Below are 22,629 nucleotides of genomic sequence, written 5' to 3' on the forward strand. Positions count from 1 at the left end.
TCTTTAAAAAAGAACCTGGGGATTATTGCCAAAAATACACTAAATATATACATACGTACATGAGAACTTTCGGTTGCTATTAAGAACATCATAGTGCTATCAATTATTGGCTTTTGAAACTAAGTTCATGCCACAAATTATTTTTAAAGGTGCCATATATAAAAATAGTTATACAAAGATATGTAGTTTGCTATAGGGCAGGGTGTCAAACTTGATTTCATTGAGGGCCGCATCAGGGTTGTGTTTGACCTCGAGGAGCTGGGATGGGCGTGGCAAGCTTGATGTCATTCGTGTCAGGGGCACCTGAAGTGAACCGAGTGATCTGCCAGTGAAAATGGGCTCCTGAGCTTCATTTTCAGCTGCGACAGCCTCCTTCAACCCTCTGCCAGCAAAAGCAGAGCTCAGGAAGGCTGCGTGAGACTCTCCTGAGCTCCTTTTTTGCTGGCAGAGGCATCGTGGGCTAATCCTTCACTGTTTCCAGGGCGGTCCCACTGGCCAGATCTAAGCACCCCATGGGCTGGATCTGGCCCCTGGGCCTTGAGTTTGACACCCCTGAACAAAGGGGTGTCTAGAGACAATATATAATAAACATTTACATTGTTGACAGAAAAGAATTATGAGCTTTTCAGGAACATAATCTAAAGTAGAAACAGTATTGTCAATATCTTGCTTTAACTGAAGTTAATAAGAAATGAGATGTCAGAAAATAATCCAAAATACCTGCTGACTAGATTGCTCTGAGGGGGAAAAATACTTTCATATTAGGAAAATTTAAAGAGACAATTTGCAGGTTAAAGTATTGCAGATTAAAGTGTTAGTATTTAGAAAGGTATTCAGGGTTTAAGAAAGCAACATACATTGTTTTCAAATTTAGCTGATCTTATGGTTTCCCAGTTGCTTGGATCATTTCATCCTAATTGAGGAGAGAAGGTACTACCGAAACATGTGAGCTGTATGTCTGAGAAATACTCAGCCCAAATCTCATTTCTGAGATGAAGTCAGCCTCAGGAAACTATTCACTTTCATCCACCTTTAATGTAACAGTTATATAATTAAGTTATTACAAGGTTGAGATACACAGAGAAAAACAGGAGAAAGTTAAGATACACAGAGAAAAACAAGATAAGTGCATACTTGAGAAGTATTAAGAGTTACAGATCATCATCCTTCAAGAATCCAAGCTCTTCTTCAGAAACTGATCAGGTCCAAGAAGCTGTATTTCTGCTTCCATCCCCTACAAACCAGAGATTCTGCTTATTTTTCCAAAGACACAAAACATTCCATGGTTTTTGAGCATAGGCAGTCCTCATTTAAGAAAACACAGAACTTCCAAATATTTTGTTAAACTATGTTTGTAGAAGTGAGTGAGCATTCTTCTGCAAACCTCAGTGTTTAGCCAAGCAAACCGAACTATTGTTTGTACTTTTCAAAGCATTTTTTTTGTTTTTTGTTTTATTGTTCCAGAGTCTACACCAGTGTTTCTGAACATTGACAACTTTAAGCTGTGTAGACTCCAGCTCTCCAGGCAGTGCTAGCTAGGGAATTCTGGGAATGGGAGTCTGCACATCTTAAATTAGCCAAGGTTCAGAAATAGTGGCCTACATTATTGTCTGCTATTAGAAGGTATAATTTCTATTGCTAAGCTTGTTGATCAGAAAGGTCGGCAGTTCGGCGATTCGAATCCCTAGTGTCACATAACGGAGTGAGCTCCCATTACTTATCCCAGCTCCTGCCAACCTAGCACTTCGAAAGCATGTAAAAATGCAAGTAGAAAAATAAGGACTACCTTTGGTGGGAAGGTAACAGTGTTTCATGCGCCTTCGGCATTTAGTCATACTGGCCACGTGACCACAGAGATGTCTTTGGACAGTGCTGGCTCTTCGACTTTGAAACAGAGATGATCAGCACCCCCTAGAGTCAGGAGTGACAGCACTTATGTGCGAGGGGAACCTTTACCTTTACACACACACACACACACACACACACATGTCAGATGAAAGTAATAAACAATCGAGAACACAGGCAAGAATTTTGACAGCTTTTCTCATAAATTGTTATTTAGTGCAGGTGGAGAAAGAAGTATTTTAAACCAGGAAAAGAGACTTTGCTTTAATTAACTATAAATGTGACTGGGCAAATGGCTATGAATTTCCAAGCATATTATTTCTCCTAAAGTATAGACAAAACTTCCTGAGTCACCAGGCAGACGACTACACTTTCACAGAAACTTCAGTTGTGACCAAGAGTTTGTTTAACACATTAGGTACACTGATCAGAGATTTGGAATTTTTCAAGGATCACTTAACAAAACTGAATTTCTGTCATCTAGTTTTGCTAAACATCTGTTAGAAAATGAATTTACTTCACAATCATACACTTATTTACGTAAGTTCTGCTTTTGGAGATTTTGTGATTATTCATTGTAGCCACAAATCCAAGTTCTTCCTCATCCTGTTCCTCTTCATTGTCCCCTCCTTGGGTGGGGAGGGGAGGGGAGACAGGATTTCCTTTACACTGTCTTAGCTTTCTCATAGAGAAAGGGAGAATATTTGCAAAAAATCCCACTTGCCTTCAGGGAAGGAAACTCATTACTCAGAGTACAGAGCCATGATGTAAGAGATTATTAGATTATTGCACTTTGCTTGTTGGAAGACAGCTGGGAAGGAGGCAAATCATGCTACAGCCATTGTAAATGCATGACAGTTGCCAAGCGCCAAAATTTTAATCATGTGACTGTGAGTCATAAACATGAGACTCAGTTATAAATTGTTTTTTCAGTGCTGTTGTAACTAAATGACTTACAACTAAATGTAAGTCGAGGACTATATGTACAAGATGAGCCTTCATAGATGAGTAGATTAGACTAAGATAGATACCAAGCCCAAAAGTATTCTTACTGCCTTTGCTATAAAAAGTAATTGATAGCCATCCTCACCTTACAGGCTCTACCACAAGTATCTTCCTTGAATGAGTTATATTGTGCACTAGCTTCTAATGTTGGGAAAGACTGAGGAAAAGAAGAATGGAATGACAGAGAATGAGGCAGCTGGATAGAGTCACTGAAGCAGTAGGCTTAAATGCACTCCAGAGAATGGTAGAGGATAGGAAGGCTTGAAGGAATGCTGTCCATGGGGTCGTGATGGGTTGGACATGACTTTGCAGCTAACAAAGCTTCATAGTTAAAATCTCTGAAATACAATCCAAAAGTTTCCAGAGTGGCATTGTTTTGTAAATGAAGAAAACCCAAAATTGTCAACATCATAGATGTAGCTGCATATCTGAAGATGGAGACAGTATTCCTTGAAAGTGAATAAACCTTGGAGAATGGAGAACCAATTTGTACATAAGGTGGTGACTCTGGAGGCAATTGAATTATTTTAATTATTTTAATTATTACACAAATATTGGTAAGTGGGGTACTAGAAGTTATGGTAATGTGCTCTCAGTAGAACAGAAAGTAAAATTGTGGCATATTTGTATATAAATTAGGGATGCATAAGTGCAAACCTACCCACCCCGCCCCCAATTCTAGTTTTGTCTAAAAATTAAGAGAGACGGTTTGTTGTAGTGGTTAAGACACCAGACTAGGATCCAGGAGATCATGAATTCTGGAAATCTGAAGATGCCCGGCAAAAGGATGCTTACTCCACCATCGGCCTTCCAGGTAATATATCTCCACTGGAGAAATGTGGGGAGGGGGAAATGGGTTTGGTACATTACAAGGTTATAGAGAAATTTGTTCAGAGGTTGGAATTGCCTATTAGTGATTTGCAAGACAAAATGAAGGCCATATATTCAGGTCGAGATGTTAAGATAGAATTTTGGAAGCTGAACAAATTAAGAGGAGAAAAGGAATAGAAAGATTTACTTGGAGTGATGACAGTAGCATTGTGAGTTGGCTTAATCCATATAGATCAGGTCCTCATACAACTGCAGTTAAACAACTTCTCTTTGAAACAGGTCAGACAACAAACGAATCAACTTCGGAGCAACTTTTAGAAATCACCACCATGTTTTGCAGGCAGATTACTAACTGGAAATAAACCAAACAGTAGATTTAAGACCTTGACTTAACTCAAGAATTGTGCAGGAAAGGAAAGGAAGAGGCAGCAGAAGCACTCTGGCAAAATAAAAAATTGAAATGTTAAAGGATTTTGTACCCACTTCTGCTAGGAATATGTACAAGAGCCTGCCAAGAGTGTAGCAAAGTAAGGGTCAAAATGAAATGTAGCAGACAAGTAAGGCAGCAATCTTTCCAAATTGCTTACTCAACAGGCTCATACCTTGATGATATCCCAGAGTTTCCCTTCGGTTAAAAGAAGTCTTTTGGGGAATTAAACAACAACCTCGCCGGCTTGAATAGGGCTAGCAGAAATTCAAACACAAACAGCATAAAAATACTCAAAACCAGCAAAAAGGAAGAGTGGAAACAAGTAGTCACCCATACTCTTTTTATCTGGAGGATAGCTGAAATAGATTGTTACAGGTCTGGGCCCTGATCCTCTCAAGTGAATTTAAGGCTACATCAATTTAATTTCCAGTACATTTTGTACTGGTTGACTAGGTTATATTTACATATTCTGAAGTCTGCACTAAATGGAAAAGTCTATCAGTGACATCCTAATCCCCCCCCCCCAATCCCAGTAACTACCTCAGTGTTTTAGAAGGGCCCCAAAATATGGTCCAGGACTTAATGACTGGCGCTCAATTACAAATTAAAACCATTAGGGATTAGCGGAAAGCGAATCCTTTAGAATTTTGCATGGCTATTTACAGTATCAATTCAGTGCCATTCCTATTATTAATAATAGGGAAGAAGGACAAACTACAGGTGACATCATGCAAGGCCTTACAACAGTCAATATTTAAAATGAGTACTTGATGGGCTGCAACATCCTAGTTAACCTGGACTAGACAGGTGAATATAGCTTATCCATATTTAGATATTTAAGAAACATCTGCAAGACAGGGAAGCTGTTGGAAGCATTGAGGAGGAAAGTAAAATAAAGAATATGGGTGGTGGTGCAAGTAATAAAATATAGGTAGGAAGAAAGGGGTGGGGGAACAGGAATTTGTGGAGCAACCAGCAGCAAAGAATGCAGAATAGCAAGGAGCATGTGTAAATGTAGTGAAAGCTGACAGGTTTATGAGAAAACATGGAGAGGCAGAATGGGATTTTACTGGGAGATTGAAGGAGTGGATGGTGCAGTTACAAAGAAATCATCAAGAAAAACAATGAGAAGATGAAAGTGGAGAGAAAATTAAGGATAAACAGCTGCTGTGATGGGAACTGAAATAATCAATAAAAGCTTTAAAGAAAATTTCAGCCCTACCTATAAAAGAGGAAGAGGAGACAGCAATCTCAGACCAGTTACTGTATTTTTTGGAGTATAAGACTCACCTCCCCCCACCCCCCAAAAAAGAGTGAAAATCTGGGTGCATCTTAAACATTGAATATAGCATTTTTGGCCTCCCGAAACCCCGCCCTGCACATTCCGTTTTTCACAAAAATGGATGTGCAGAGGGTTTGGGAGGCCTGCAGAGTGCTCCTGGGGGTGGGGGAAGGCAAAAATGAGTGAAACAGGCCCATTTTTCACAAAAATTGAGGTGTTTGAGCCCTTCCCAGCCTCCAGAAGCGCTCTATAGACCTCCCACACCCTAGGCACACTCCATTTTTTGCAAAAAATCTATAAAACTCTACAAGTCTCCTACACCCTTTTTTTGTAAAAAAAAATAATAACAATGGTGCATGCAGAGGGTTTGAGAAGCCTGCAGAGTGATCCTTGGGGCCAGGGAAGGCAAAAACTTCTTTTAAATTTGCCTCCTCAAAATATTGGTGCATCTTATACTCCGGCACATCTTACAGTCTGAAAAATACAGTAATTTTTAGGTCTCCTCTGTTGTAATATGTAAACAAACCAATAACCATATTAGAGGAAAACATTTGAAAGATGCTAAATGGGGGAGGAACTAACTTTTTTAATGCATAATGGTCCTAAGTAGGTTCTATTAGACATAGAGCTGATTTTTGTTGTTGTTAAAGATTTTCCTTTAGGTAGAATTCGCCTTGGTTAGTGACCTATTAAGGAAAACAGAATTTTACGTACTATGCATTGTGGGATCAAAATAGCTGGGATTGAAGTGCTATTTAAAGCTATTTGGGATTCTTCTTGTATTCTAGAGCAAGATTAGCTACTAGAAAACAGATTTTGGTTTGACACTTACTCATAGAGAGCTCATGTTAAAATTCCCGATATGTTTTCTTCTTTCCAGAAGCAGGCAATGGCAAACCACTTCTTAAATCTTGTCAGGAAAAGATCAGGGACTTCCCAGACAGTAACTAGGAGTCAACACTAACTCTGTATCCCAGAGGTTAAGCAAGACAATTGTTTAGAAATATTGAATAAATATTTTATGACTAGTTAGTTAGCTGATTGATTGTGTGCCATCTGGTGTGCCACACATTCATATATGTGTGTGTGTGTGTGTTTGTGTATATGGGTGTGTGTGTGTGTGTGTGTGTGTGTGTATGTATATATGTATGTACGTATGTATGTATTATATGTATGTATGTATGTATATATGCACACACACACACACAAACATATTTTTGTGGATTTTCATGTGTTTAGGTATGGTCTTGTTGTATTCAGGTATGGTCTTGTATTCAGGTTTTTTCCCATGTAAGATTGAGATTGTTTTGGCAACATTTCGGCGAGGTCTCACTCGCCATCCTCGGGCTGGTGTTTTTGACTGGTGTTTAGCCAGCCTAACGATGGCGAGTAAGACCTCGCCAAAACATTGCATACAGATAGATAGATAGATAGATAGATAGATAGATAGATAGATAGATAGATAGATAGATAGATAGATAGATAGATTCTCTTCTCCTTCTCTTTCTATAGATAGATAGATTATCCATGACAATCTGTCCCTAACCTAAACTTTCAGCTTTCCCAATGGTGCACTTATCACCACTGTAATTGAGTCTATCCATCTTGCTGCTTGTCCTCTTCTTTCCTCTACATTTCCTACCATTAGAGCCTTTTCCAGAGAGCTAAATCTTCACAAAATCTATCCAAATCAGGATAATTTTGAGCCTAATTTTGTGCCTCTAATGAGAACTCTGGATCAATATTTTTAAATGATCCATTAATTTCTTTTCTCGCTGTCCATGATATGGTCAGGAGTCTTCTCCCACAACAAAATTCAAGAGGGTCAGTACTCTTCTGCTTCTTCAAAGTCCAACTTTCATTTCAAGAGAATATTGAAGAAAATACCACGACTTCCATGATTCTGATTTTTGTCAATGAGGACACCTCATGGCATTGAATATTTTTTCCAAGGTTTTCATAGCTGCTCTTTGGGGAAGCAATGAGGAAGTGTGCATGCACATGCGCCCGCTAGCTGGCAGTTTATTTCTTGACTGCTTATTCTATTATTGTTGATGGTTGATGCTAGAAGGCAAAAACATATACTGTATACCATTTTGTTATCTTCACTGGCAATTCTAAGGCTGGTGATTCTTCCTGTTATCATTAGTTTGATTATCTGGTATCAGTGTTTTTCCATATTCTGTCTATGTTTATACAGATTTCTCATGAGGAAAGTAAGATATTCTAGGATTCCTATTTTTCTGACCATATTCCACATGTTGGTATTGACAAATTGAAAGCCTTTCTGTAATCAATAAAGTTTAGTGTTTTTTGGAATGCTTTGGCTTTCTCAGTTATCTAGCATGCATCAACAATAATTATGACTAAAAATCAGAAGCAAAATAATTGGATATAAGTCACTTAAAATGAAATACCCATAAATTGCCATTAGAAATGTTTCTTTGTTGAGCTTTGTTTCCTTGTTACAGATTTACATTGTTAGGTTTTACTTGTGATTGTGTATCAGGAATGGTTGTTATTAATTGATGATGGGATATTTTTGGATAGCATCAGCCTGACTCATCAATGGCTCACATTAAAATGCCCTGTATGTTTTCTTTTTTCCAGAGTCACCTGCCAAGATGGCACAGTGGAACCAACTGCAGCAATTGGACACAAGATACTTGGAGCAGCTCCACCAGCTTTACAGTGACAGCTTTCCAATGGAACTTCGGCAGTTCCTTGCACCTTGGATAGAGAGCCAGGATTGGTGAGAAATTATGTTTTTTAGCTTCCTGGATACATTTGAGCAAAAACATATATGTTCTCGAGCAGGGGTCCCCAAGCACTGGTCCTTGGTTGGTCTGTGGCATGCCAGAAACTAGCTGCACAAACAACCAAAGCCCCATCCACTTGATGCAGGCAGTACACGAAACCACATCCCCTCCAGCCTGCAAAGAAACCTCTGTCCACAGAACTCAACTTGTCCCTGGTGCCCAATTTGAAGAGTCCTAGAGCTCTTCAAATCAATTAGTAAAATACGGATGCTCAACTGACTTATAAAATACAATACAATAGCAGAGTTGGAAGGGACCTTGGAGGTCTTCTAGCCCAACCCCTGCCTAGGCAGGAAACCCTATACTGTTTCAGACAAATGGCTATCCAACATCATCTTAAAGACTTCCAGTGTTGGGGCATTCACAACTTCTGGAGACAAGCTGTTCCACTGATTAATTCTTCTAACTATCAGGAAATTTCTCCTCAGTTCTAAATTGCTTCTCTCCTTGATTAGTTTCCATCCATTGCTTCTTGTGCCTTGGGGAATAGTTTGACTCCCTCTTCTTTGTGGCAACCCCTGAGATCTTGGAACACTGCTATCATGTCTCCCCTAGTCCTTCTTTCTATTAAACTAGACATACCTAGTTCCTACAACCATTCTTCATATGTTTTAGTCTCCAATCCCCTAATCATCTTTGTTGCTCTTCTCTGCACTCTTTCTAGAGTCTCCACATCTTCTCTACATCGTGGTGACCAAAACTGAATGCAGATATTCCAAGTGTGGCCTTACCAAGGCATTATAAAGTGGTATTAACACTTCATGTGATCTTGATTCTATTCCTCTGTTTATGTAGCCTAGAACTGTGTTGGCTTTTTTGGCAGCTACTGCACACTGCTGGCTCATATTTAAATGGCTGTCCACTAGGACTCCAAGATCCCTCTCACAGTTACTACTATTGAGGAAGGTACCATCTATACTGTACCTGTGCATTTCGTTTTTCTTGCCTAAATGTAGAACCTTACTCTTTTCACCATTGAATTTCATTTTATTAGATAGTGCCCAATGTTTGTTTGTCAAGATCCTTCTGTATCTTTAGCCTATCTTCTGGAGTGTTGGCTATTCCTGCCAGCTTGGTGTCATCTGCAAATTTGATGAGTTCCCCATTTATTCCCTCATCCAAATCATTGATGAAGATGTTGAAGAGTACTGGGCCCAAAACAGAGCCTTGGGGTACTCCACTGCATACTTCCCTCCATGATGCTTATATTGTTGCTTCAAAAAATTAAGGTGAGGAAGCATCTTTGGGGAAGCAATGAGGAAGTGTGCATGCACATGCGCCCACACACAGACACACATATAGATATGTATCCCTGTGTTTTGTGTGTGTGTACACATACAGGCATACATACATATATATTAGAGACAAGATATGTATTATGTTTACAAATAACTCATATCCAATATAGCAGGAAGCCCGATGCTTATTTTCCTTTATCAATCTTACACCATCTATACATGCAGTGTCTTTCTTGTTTTCTATTTCTCTCTTCTATTTCTGGAAAAGAAATAGATCATTTTTGCCAAAAGTCTGAACTGATTGATTGCTGTTTGAAATTAGGGCAAGAAGTGCTGACTTCTGCCTGAGCAATGATTTAGAAGCTTTGCAGTTGTGGACCATGTAACTCCCTGCTATTAGACACAGAGGTTTTCGGGATATGCAACATTCATTTGTGAGATTCTTTCCGTTTTATATTCTTTTTTTGCTGAAATTGTTAGGTTGTCAGGAATATAATTGGGGATACATCTGGTATACGGATTACAGGCAGTCCTTGACTTATGACCACAATTGAGCCCAACACTTCTGTCACTAAGTGAGACCATTGTTAAGTGAATTTTGCCTCATTTTACAACTTTCTTTGCCACAGTTGTCAAGTGAATCACTGCAGCTATTCATTTAGTAATACAGTTTTTAGGTGAATTTGGCTTCCCCATTGACTTTGCTCATCAGAAGATCCCAAAAGGGGATCACATGACCCTGGGAACACTGATATTGTCATAAATATGAACCTGTTTCCAAGCATCCAAATTTTGATCACATGATCACGGGGATGCTGCAACAGGTATAAGTGTGAAAAATGATCTAAAGTCATTTTTTTTCAGTTACATTGTTGTAACTTCAAATGGTCACTAAATAAACTGTTGTAAGTCGAGGATTACCTGTATTACATAATTCTATAGATTGCCCTTATTAAATCTCATGCATTACAGAGCCTTGTTTATTTATTAATCAAATGCATATCCTGCTACCATCACAAATGAAAAGGCAAAAACAACCACATGTATACTGTATACAAGATAGTATCGAGTAACAACATCCTGTATTCAATCCAGCATTGTACCTGATAACAATGTCCAAATGCCCATTGGAAAATCTCTGTCTTTATTTGTTTGTGAGAGACAGATAACATTGGAATATGTCAAACTTCCCACAGGGTGCTATTTCATTGGGCCAGCCCATCACAGAAAACAGCATCTTCAAGTTTCTACCTTCACCTCCCAAAATGAGGGATAACTAACTGTTTTCCATAGAGTGCCATCTAGTTCTTTTCTTTTAATTGGCCAGTTGGGACATTGAAATTCCTTTGTGGGTGTTATGTTCTTAAATTTCCTGAATTATGCTTGCAAAGTTCACTGGAAATTCACATGAACTTTCTTGCATTTTAGAACTTCAGAAACCTTTTTGGCATTAATTATTATAGGTTCTGCTTTTAATAGATAGGATTATCTATTAGACAGAATTAGACTAAGATATCTTACAAACTGTAGTAGTAAGTTGGATTTCATTTGCTATCCTCTTTAGGGCTTATGCTGCCAGCAAAGAGTCTCATGCTACTTTGGTATTTCATAATCTTCTGGGTGAAATTGACCAGCAGTACAGTCGCTTCCTACAAGAATCCAATGTTCTCTATCAGCATAATCTACGCCGGATCAAACAGTTCCTACAGGTAGAAATGGCTGGCAAATTTTAATTGTGTATTATGTGAACTTCTGAATACCTATCTCTAAGATGACAGGACACACCTCTAAGTACCTTTCTAAGATTTAACAGTCTGAAATGCAAGAAATGTGCTGACTTAGTTAGTTACCGTATTTTCACGCAAATAACCCGCCCACGCAAATAACCCGCAGGTTTTCAAGATTTATGTAAAAAAGTTTTTATACACCCCGCCTTCTTATATAACCCGCAATCACAGCACGTCCCTTCCCGATCTCAGCACTTTCCCTCCCCAGCGCCCAGGCTTTCTCCTCCGTTCCCGCCTCCCATCCCTTCCACCATCTCAGCACTTTCCCTCCCCAGCTCGCCCAGGCTTTCTCCTCCGTTCCCGCCTCCCACTTCGGATTCTGCTTCGCCGCTAGTTCAGCAGCTCCTCGCCTTCTCTGGCTTGGAAGTCTGGCAGGAAGGCGGCGGCGGCGCGGCTGTGGCTCCATTTTTCAGGCCAGCCGCCGCCTCCCCTTCCCTTCCTTCGCCCATAGCCAGGGGCGGGGTTTTCATGAAGGCGTCCCGAAACCCAAGCAGGAAAAGGGAGAAAAGGAGCCCGAGCCGCCGAGCCAAGTCTCCCCAGCCCTTTCCAGTCTGGTTGCATGTGCCCCCGATGGAGAACGGGGAGCCGAGGTAAAGCTGCCTCCCAATTCCTCGAACTCCCTCGGCATCCCGGGAGCGTCGCCTCCGCCGTTCATCCGCTAAACTCACAGGCTGCCTTTCAGAAATAATAGTATATTTTCCATATACCCCGCCCACTTTTATACCCCGCGGGGGCGTGCTGTGTAGGTAAAAAACGCACATTACCCGCGGGTTATATGCATGAAAATACGGTAGTTTAGTTAGTTTTAGTTTATTCAATTTGTATGCCGCCCTATTCCCGAGAGACTCAGGGCGGCTAACAACCAAAGGGGGGAAGGGGATACAAATAAGAAAATAAAAGACAAACAAAATTAAGATACAACAACAGTCACAGCTTCAAATGGGGCTGGAATTTCATCAGGACAACCAGGTCTTAGTGGCTTTGCGGAAAGCTGGAAGGGTGGTGAGGGTCCGGATCTCAACGGGGAGATCGTTCCAAAGAGCCGGAGCAGCCACAGAGAAGGCCCTCCCCCGGGGAGTTGCCAGTCGACACTGGCTGGCGCATGGAATTCGGAGGAGGCCTAATCTGTGTGATGTGATAGGTGTTAGGGAGGTAATTGGCAGGAGGCGGTCTCTCAAGTACCCAGGTCCGATACCATGAAGGGCTTTAAAAGTAACGACTAGCACCTTGAAGCGTGTCCGGAGCCCAATAGGCAGCCAGTGCAGCTCGCAGAGGATAGGTGTAACGTGGGTGTACCGAGGTGCACCCACAATCGCTCGCGCGGCTGCATTCTGGACAAGCTAAAGTCTCTGAATACTCTTCAAGGGCAGCCCCATGTAGAGCGCGTTACAGTAGTCCAGTCTTGAGGTCACGAGGGCGTGAGTGACTATTCGAAGGGCCTCCCGATCCAGGTAGGGTCGCAATTGGTGCACCAGGCGAACCTGGGCAAATGCCCCCCTGGTCACAGCCGACAGATGATGTTCTAAAGTCAGCTGTGGATCCAGGAGGACTCCCAAATTGCGAACTCTTTCTGAGGGGCATATAATTTCACCCCCCAGCCTGAGAGATGGAGTAAATGGCCAATCTTTGGGAGGGAGCATCAATAGCCACTCGGTCTTGTCTCGGTCTATGACTTGTAGTCATAGCACTGATAATTTGAAATGCAAAAGAAAAAAGCGATTCCCTTCCTGAATATATTGTCATTATTTATTGCAATATTATCATTGCCGTATAATTGTGAGAGCAAGAGTTAAAAAGCTCAGAAGCAAAGGGCCTGAGACAGATTGTTACATAGCAATAACAATACATAGGTACTAATTACTCCTCTGTCCTTCAGTCCATTCTGACATAAGAGTGGAAGAAAGAGTCTTATGATTGCCATCAATGTGATGCGAATCCTAGAGGCCGCAGTAGTTGTTTTCTTTTGATTAAGGGCTTTTCTAATATCTGCAATAAGAAGTATTTTATTAGTGTCCTTGAATCTCCAGCTGCAAGCCTGCTAGTTCAATTATGCCTCTCAGAGAAACATTACAAAAATTATCAGTTATTATATTAATATCTCACTTTAAACTAGAAAATAAGAACAGTTGTATCAGTAACACAAAAGCAGACCGGTAAATTAGTAAGATTGAACCATCTATTGGAGTCAGAAGCAAAGTAATTGGGGGAATCTAAAAATCTAGATGAACATCTTAAGTAGCTTTTGATACCAAACCATAGAAGAAACTTGATATACCCAAAGTGGAAAGTTCTTTAGAGAAGATGCCCACAACAGGAAGACAACACTTTTTGCAGCAGCAGTTTTAAGATACTCAAGTGAAGGTAGACAAGTACACACCACAAGAACCATTCTAACCGATTGTATCTATTGAATTGTTCAAGATTTACAAGCCAGCAGAAGTATATTGAAACAGATAGCTAGCTTAAATTACCAAGAGCAAAGTATAAAATGACTTGAATCAGGTACATCACACAACAGCAGGCTAAAGAATTTTTGTACATTTTTAAGGGAAGTCCCATCTAAGACACATGATGATAATTTAGATATGATGTTATTAAAGCAGAAATCATTTTGGCCAATCTATCCCACGCCAAGAAAGTATATTATTAGCAAACTATCCCAGGGGGATAATGTGCACTGTCCTTGATGCAATATTGTATAGTTTCCCTTACATTTGTTGGCATTTTGAAAAGCAATTAAGATGTGGCTGTGGTTATTTCCCACCAATATTGCCTCTATTTTATTTGTACCCATTCTTAATATATAGATTCGCTGCAATGGCTTCTTGTCATTCATAAACAAAATTGTCTACATAAGTAAGTCTGAAACTGTAGAGAAGCTTCTCATCCAAATATTTATTTTAGTAACTCTGAAGATAGTCCTTATACTCCTCACGTTGTAGATGAGGGGATGATTAAAGTGGACATAAGATAGAGGAGAGAAGGTGATATAAAAGAGAATAGTAGTTTGAATGATGTTCATCACATCTTACCTGCTCCTTACTGGACAAAAATTACCTGGTCTTATGTAATGTTATTCTGAATCAGATGCCAGCTCAACTCTTCTTTTCAGTTGCATCTTTTTACTTATCATTGAAGTTAAACCCAGAGCCCAAATATTGCATCATTTCTCAGTTCAAGGTCAGACTTCTCCAATAAATTTCTGCATCAGTGTTTATGCTTCAGTGTAGAGATAATTCAATTTTTATCCTGAAAAATCATTTCATAGAATAACAACATTTCACTTTAAGCTTGATTTAGACTTGTAGGCATCGACGCATACCTACAGTTTGCTGCAAAGAGATTGATGGGTAAGTGTAGGTTGCAGATGGTTGCAGACGAGCGGACACGCACACCTCCTTAATCTCAACTACATGTTATGTGGAGATACACATCCTGCATGCTGATTATTTGATCTAACTTACAGTTTGGAGGCAGGCAAAAGACATTGTTATTCGAGCATCCCTTCGCCCGAATATTAAAATTTGCAGAAGAATAAATGCAAACAACAGATTCAGCATTCTGAATCATCAACATTCCTTGATGTGTAGTGACAAAGAATTCTAAATCAAGCTTTACATTTTTCTGTAAGAACAATATTCAGGAGTATTGGGCATGATAACTGGAGATCATGGGAACTGTGATCCAAGAATTCTGAAGGATACTAGGCATCCTTCAAAACATTACTTGATCTTGAAGACTAGCAGGCAGAGGTACAACGGGTAGACATTGGAGGATACTGGTTTTTGATAAGCTGCCTTTATTATAAATGCCAGGGGGGAAAATGGAGTAGAAAATGAACAACTTCAAGCCTTGTCTATCTGTCACCTCAGCCATCAGGTTCAAATTTTATATCTCTTTCCTGCCTGAGTTGCTCATTTCCCAATAGGAAGGATAACTGCTAGTTGTATATTGTTACTATAAAAGGGTTGTCTGATCTGAGGCTGTTTCTCCTTCAACTTCTTCCTCCTGGTCTTTCGCAACCAGATTGGGGAAGGCTGATTGAGGAATTTTGATATGTGATGAGAACATATCAGTGAAATTCAGGTATTGGGGAAAAGAAAGTAGTTTGCAAGATTTGTCTGGCCTTCCCAGAAACGTTTGGCAAGTAGGCTTTTGCAAAGGATTTGTAAGAAGCAATTTATAAAGCAATACAGTATTCCTTAGAAGGCTTGGTGCAGCTGCCTTGAAGTGTTTCCGCAGTTGTATGCATGTACACACAGACTGTACTTCTGTGGGACCGCTATGAAATGTAATGGCTATGCATTTATATCTTGGAGAACCAAGAGAGCCTGTGAAGCAGCTATAAGCCTTACAGTAATCACAGGTGTTCTGATACTTTGAATAAGGGTACTCTGGTACAGCATGCTTTGCAAAGCATATCCTTTGAATGCTTGTTAGAAGGTAAAGGTTATTTATGAAGGTTGAGTTTTGAATGGAAACTGGTCAGTATTCAGCAATTCAGTTCTTAGGAGCCAATAACATGCTGGCACTCTCAAAATATTTATCCAGTAACAACAATCCCTGGACATTAAATTTGGTTCTCTTGTTTCTTTTATAGAGCAGATATCTGGAGAAACCCATGGAGATTGCCCGCATTGTAGCCCGTTGTCTCTGGGAAGAGAATCGGCTGCTACAGACAGCGGCAACAGCAGCACAGGTGAGGAAAGGCTCTTTTGATTTATTCCAGCTATCATCATTGGTTTACATAAGGCTATTTAATTCCATTTTAAGGACATCTAATTCCTTGATAATTCTGGGAAAGAAAGAGTGGGGAGGAAGGGAGGGAGAGAGAGAGAGAGAGAAAGAAAGAAAGAAAGAAAGAAAGAAAGAAAGAAAGAAAGAAAGAAAGAAAGAAAGAAAGAAGAAAAAAAGAAAGAACACAAACATGTAGGACAAATCATAGTCAGCTAGGAGTAAAAACCAAATGTATGGGAACTCCCCAGCCACTCTATCCTAAGGCCTGGGATAAGGTGGCTGTTTTTAATGATTCTTCAATTGTTTGGCCCAATTATTCCCTTTTCTAAATCTTAAATAATATCATTACTAACAAAAAAACAAAACCCAGACTGTTGTTTTCACAAGCATTTTGTCAACAGCACTCCCAAGTTGGATTTTTGAGCACAAGCACACAATTACAATAGCTCCATTACTTGCAAGATATTAATTATTATTCTTATTTTTTTCTTCTGTATCTTCCCACTTTACTATAGCAAGGTGGTCAGGCAAACCACCCTACAGCTGCTGTAGTGACAGAGAAACAGCAGATGCTGGAACAACACTTGCAAGATGTTAGAAAGCGCGTCCAGGTAGGGAACTCAGAATGTCCGAATCAAGAATAGTTCAAAATTCTTGGTTGAATATTTCTAGTCCTTCCAATGTGATGATCCTGTGCAATTTTCATGGTTTTTATAGGATCTGGAGCAGAAGATGAAAGTGGTGGAGAACCTGCAGGATGATTTTGATTTTAATTATAAGACCTTGAAGAGTCAAGGTGGTATGTAATAAATTTTATGCAACCAATGAATTTCCTGGTTAAAAGATACATATTTCATCTAATTTCCTACTTGATACAAGTGAAGCACACTAAATCCAGGCACTTCAGGATTTGTGCATGAAGTTCTACTAGGGACAAGAAATTTATGATCAACAGTTTATAGAGATACAGCGGTTTGTGTAGGACAGTGATGGCAAACCTATGACACGCGTGTCAGTGCTGACACGTGTAGCCATTTGGGGTGACACGCACAGGATTTCATGCGATTCATCCTCGGCTCCTGCACGGCCGCCGAGGATGAAAGAATCTGTGCTGGAGGAACGGGGGGGGGAGACGTGTGATCTCCCCCGCCCACACTCACTTACTGTATCGCCGCCGCCCCTTTCTGAGCGCAGGGGCTGCTGGTAAGGCGTGCGTGCCGTGCGCACACACGTCATCAGCGCGGCGAGGGAGGACCCGCAGGAGAGGAGCGCGGGAACAGTGTGCGCCTCTCTCCAGTCAGGCCGGCACAGAGAGTCTACTCCTGGGACTGTTGGTTACGACCGCACCACAGCAGGGAACAGCGGAGTGCCAACGGGAACTGTGAGCGCCATTATACATTTTTGTAGTTTAAACTATAAATTGCGCAAAATTATGTTTTTGTCGAAGTGACACACAACGCAAGTTATGCTTGATTTTTTGCCGATTTTTGACACACCACACCAAAAAGGTTGCCCATCACTGGTGTAGGATTTCTGCTTCAAAGAATAGGTTCAATTTTGCAAATTGAATAAATTATGCACAGTGTCCTAACTATTGCTGGAAAAAAAACAATGATCAGTGCAAACTACAGAAAGATCAACTTTTAAATCATCCATGAAAATTTTTGTGTGTGTGTGTGTGTGTGTGTGTATATCTATATATATCTATATATCTATATATCTATATATATCTACTTAAAGTCACAACCCCTGGTATGCCCAAGTATGGGAGGAAGGTCACACTTCCACTCTCTGTCATTAGGCTCGTCACAAGAGACCATACAGACAGAAACCCAATATTTTTTACTGTTGCCTTTTTTGTTACATTTGTTATATTTATGCTGATAAATATAACAAATCCCTTTATTTATTTATCAGCATAAATATAACTATCTATATCTATATCTATCTATATCTATCTATCTATCTATCTATCTATCTATATCTATATCTATATCTATATCTATATCTATATCTATCTATCTATCTATCTATCTATCTATCTATCTATCTATCTATCTATATATATATATATATATATATATATGAAAAGATTGTCTCTGTTAATGGGTTTGGGAAAGTCTTCAGAGTGGGATCATATTCCCATTGTATTGGAAGTGACTATAAAGAATGTAGAGATGAAAGGTAGCCCATTGTTTCCTTATGTGTTGTGTTTAGGTTACTGTTGGGTAACAACTAATCATCATCTATAGCCGATATGGCCCTCAAGATGGGAGTGTATTGTATATCTATACAGTACCAGTAACAACATCTGCTGGAATGGGATTTAACACTGGCAAGATGAGTAACAAAGCATGGCAGAACAAGCCCCACCCACCACTTTTGAATGGTTTAGACCAGACAAGTCAAAAACGTGGCTCGCAGTTCGAATCTGGCCTGTGATAGGCCCAGAGTTGTCCTGCGGGACCATCCCAGAGACTATGCCCACCCAGTTGGCTGGGATGACTAGGCCATACCCACCCGTGGGATCGGGTTTGTTTAGATGCAAGTGCAAAAGTGGCAGGGTTTGCAACAAGAGTCTCTATATGCCATTTTATTCATTTTTTTCTTCTTCACTGATGCCACTGAGTGGAGTACTGGGCTGGATTAGAGAATGTGTTTATATGAAAACAGTTACGATCTAAATCTAGAGGGGAACTAATGGGGGGAAAAAATGAGAAAAGAGGAACAATGTACAAAATGAGAAAAGTGGTAAGGAAATCCTAAAATAGGAGCAAGCTGCTTGTTTACTAGGAAGAAATGAGCTGAGAATCACAGATATGCAAGAGAAGGAATTGGACATCCCTCTGATATTGGAGCTCAAATAATGTTCTCCCATCTCTTAGATATGCAGGATCTGAATGGAAACAACCAGTCAGTGACACGCCAGAAGATGCAACAGCTGGAGCAAATGCTAACTGCACTGGATCAAATGCGAAGGGTGAGGGCTATTGTGAGAAAGTTATCTTGCCATCCACATCTTTTATTCACTTCTCCCAAAACAAAAATAGCAATAGCACTTAGACTTATATACCGCTTCAAAGTCCTTTACAGCCCTCTCTAAGCAGTTTACAGAGTCAGTATATTGCCCCCAACCATCTGGGTCCTCATTTTACCCACTTTGAAAGGATGGAAGCCTGAGTCAACCTTGAGCCTGGTGAGATTCGATCTTCCAAACTGCTGGCAGCCGGTGATCAGCAGAAGTAGCTTGCAGTACTGCACTCTAACCACTGCGCCATCACGCCTTACCTACAAGGCACATTAGATAGGTTGTATAGCAGATGTCAGGGTTTGTGTGGAAAAAAATATTGCTCTTTGTTCACCATGGATGGTTGCACAAAGCAGAATGAGAGATCCTCTTTAGGTACTGGTTAGATTCGTATATTATACTAAACCTAAACAAAATATTATACAAGTGAGTCCAAATATAATACTTTGTGGACCATCATTTTGGCTAAATGCAGCCTCTACCATTATTGATATCCCCAATGAATGGATTTCAAAGACTCAAATTCTTAGGAATATCTGTATTGGCTGGGAAGGTCTAAAAACTGAAGTATACAATTCTGAATGCTCGCTGGGAAAGGTGCATTATTTGATTCCTCTTATTTATTAAAGGAGATCCCCCTTTCCAATTGGATCCCCCTTTCCAATTAACACTCACTTAAAAGCAAAAAAAAAGATTTTTTAAGCAAGCCTACAGCTAATAGAGCTAAGTATACATTAAGGTAAAAATTTATTTGTAGCTAACGCCGCTCAACTCTTGTGCTAGTAGGAGAGAGACTAATCAGGAAGTTCTATTTCTGAGTTTGTCTACTACCATGTGAACCATAGTTTGTTTCTCTCTTAACATTAAATTCATAAAGATTTATTTTATCATAATACTAAAGTAGAATTCTAAAGAACGTTAGTTTATTATGATTACATTTGTCCAATATTTCATTTTAAGTGGCTCAAACATGGGCAGAGGCACCATTTATAATTATTACAATAAATCTGGACTTAGTCATTCTTATACTCATTGAACTCAAAGGACATCATTTGTGACTAACCAGCTATTCTTACTGTTCTGAGAATAAGTCTGGATATAACTCATATTTAAATATCATATTTAATTGATTAAAAATATACAGATATCCTTGAGTTACAGTGCTATCCAGAATTGGAATTTACATTGCCAAGCAATGTTACAGAATTTACATTGCTAAGTAATGACTACATTATTTTGCAATCACAATCCTGGCAGTCACAGTTGCGGTCACCAACCAAATTCCATCGGTTGTTAGCTGGGAACCCATCCCAATCCAAGTAGCTCCTGACTTCCCTCCCTGCTCCAAGCTTTGGTAAGATAAGGGACTGCCTTCTCTTTATTTTTCTCCACCCATCTATTTATTCCCCAACTCTGCTCTTTAGTCTGCCATTCACTCGGCCATCTCTGCCAACCTTGCCACCCAATGCTTGCTGTCCTTGTTGCCCCTTACTGCCCTTCGTTGTCTTCTTCCTGCCTCTGCTGATGAACACCTGCCCTGGCATTTTCAAGGCAGCTGTTAGCTGCCCCTGCCCTTGACCAAATTTCATAAGGCCTTGTCCAATCACATGTGGCTTTCCTGCAAAATTTTAAAAGGTAGGCACATGAAAGAGGGCCCTGGCTATACCAGTACAAAAGAAGTCCTTCTGACAAGGTCCTTCTCTCACACAAAAAAAGTCCCTGGCCAGGGAGGCCATGGATGAAGTGCAAAAGATACTCTTATTGCACCAGCACAAAAGAAGGTGGCGCAGTGGCGATAGTTGGCCACAGCAGGTGGAAGGCAGCCAAAAAGTAGTTGAACATGCAGGTAAGCCTGAGTGGACCTGAATTTTGTTCACTGACCATCAAGGCACTGTAATGTTTGGAACTTTGAAGACCAGTCATATGTCTATTCAGTGGTGTTGTAATTCCAAAAGGTCACTGAACAACATCCATTAAGCAAGGACTATTGTATTTAAACATGAGATGATAAATAAGAACAGAAAAGAATTGTCAACATTCCTGTTCCTTCCTCTCAAAGGGGATTGTGAGTGAACTGGCTGGGCTCTTATCTGCCATGGAATATGTGCAGAAAACATTAGTGGATGAGGAACTGGCTGATTGGAAGAGGAGACAGCAGATTGCATGTATTGGTGGACCACCCAACATCTGCCTAGATCGTCTGGAGAACTGGTAAGAATGGATTCTGGCTGCTTTTTTGTTTGCAGAACCTGTTGCCAGTTATCTTTCAGTAAAGTTACAAAATGAGAATATATTGTAAGCTCTTTCTAATCCATCTTCCAAATGAAAAGGTCATTGAAATACATAGAAAATATTCGTGAATAGAAAATATGGAGGACAGCCTCTCCACATTAAAAGTTATTGTAGAGTTGACATTACTAGTAGATCTAGATCAGGAATTTCTGCTCAATCAGGTTCCTTGTATGATCCAGACGCTATTAAACTATAGTCCCATCTTACCTGACTAATGGGTATGCCAGAACTGCAGGATATCCATTCCTAACTTAGTTGGGTGATTGTATAAATTGTATAAATTTATCTAGAAACCAGGAGAAAATAGTTACGATTGCCTCCTTAGGTAAAAAGTATAGTTACTCAATTACGTTGATATAAGGTATAGCAGTTTTTATCTTGTTCCATTCCTACCCTTCAACCCAGGATAACATCCTTGGCTGAGTCACAACTTCAAACACGTCAGCAGATTAAGAAACTTGAGGAGCTGCAGCAGAAAGTCTCCTACAAGGGGGACCCAATTGTTCAACACCGGCCATTGCTGGAAGAGCGTATTGTGGAATTATTCAGGAATCTCATGAAGAGGTACTGTCTGTTTGTCCTGGGTGTGTGGAAAAGATCAAGTTCTCTGAAGTTGGCAGTGCTGAAATATTGCACATAGAAACCGACTACTTACAATCAACCACAAGTTTGTCTGATTTATGTATATAGTAAATAAATAACACAAAACTCATTCCTGGAAGTTTATTAGAGTCCAAAAATTAAAACCAAATAAACAAATACAAAATACACTTCAGCCAAAATTAACTTCAAATGAGAGTTCAGACAAGACAGTCTTGACCAACGTGGAAAATTATAAGAGAAAGAGCCAGGCACACTCCTGAGAACAAGAGTATTTTACAGTTACTTATTCATAACTGTGTCCTGTAGTATTACTGCATTAATCTGCAATTTTTAAAAAGAGAATACATGAAAAATTGCACAAGTCCACTGTGCATTTTATCTTGAAACCTGTATTTTTGGTACTGATAATGCATTTTGTTTTTCATTTGAGAAGTATATCATAAATTTTAGAGCAGTATGAATCCCAAATATGACTGACTGTTTTACTTAAAAATTGAGTCAAGTATAGTTGTCAGGCATTACTGTTGTAACTTTTCAGTGAACTTGTAAATTTGAACTACTAACACTTCTTTTCTCATAATTCCCCCCATTAATCACCACTGATCTTCCCTTTGCTTTTAACAGTGCTTTTGTGGTCGAGCGGCAGCCCTGTATGCCAATGCATCCAGATCGTCCACTTGTTATCAAAACTGGAGTACAATTTACAACAAAAGTACGGTGAGTTTTCTGCTC

The 22,629-nt window shown here is 39.9% G+C and overlaps 1 protein-coding gene across 3 annotated transcripts in view; it reads left to right on the forward strand.

The window, feature by feature from the left end:
- The window catches only part of STAT3 (signal transducer and activator of transcription 3), a 55,966-nt gene that overhangs the window by 16,022 nt on the left and 17,315 nt on the right, over nucleotides 1-22,629 (forward strand). For 2 of the 3 annotated variants that reach the window (XM_087713529.1, XM_014056508.2), the window contains exons 2-10: nucleotides 8,004-8,145; nucleotides 11,015-11,159; nucleotides 15,838-15,936; nucleotides 16,490-16,585; nucleotides 16,692-16,773; nucleotides 18,860-18,954; nucleotides 21,062-21,213; nucleotides 21,700-21,858; nucleotides 22,522-22,614. In XM_087713529.1, the coding sequence (XP_087569655.1) occupies nucleotides 8,018-8,145; nucleotides 11,015-11,159; nucleotides 15,838-15,936; nucleotides 16,490-16,585; nucleotides 16,692-16,773; nucleotides 18,860-18,954; nucleotides 21,062-21,213; nucleotides 21,700-21,858; nucleotides 22,522-22,614 (1,049 nt within the window). In that variant the 5' untranslated portion in view covers nucleotides 8,004-8,017. Of the gene's footprint in view, nucleotides 1-3,568; nucleotides 3,665-8,003; nucleotides 8,146-11,014; nucleotides 11,160-15,837; nucleotides 15,937-16,489; nucleotides 16,586-16,691; nucleotides 16,774-18,859; nucleotides 18,955-21,061; nucleotides 21,214-21,699; nucleotides 21,859-22,521; nucleotides 22,615-22,629 lie in introns of all 3 variants that reach the window. The other variant, XM_014056507.2, reaches the window with a different exon arrangement.

The sequence above is a fragment of the Thamnophis sirtalis genome, unplaced genomic scaffold, assembly GCF_051295495.1.
Source record: "Thamnophis sirtalis isolate CommonGarterSnake01/CBP01778 unplaced genomic scaffold, rThaSir2_p1.2 scaffold_4, whole genome shotgun sequence".
Lineage (NCBI taxonomy): Eukaryota > Metazoa > Chordata > Lepidosauria > Squamata > Natricidae > Thamnophis > Thamnophis sirtalis.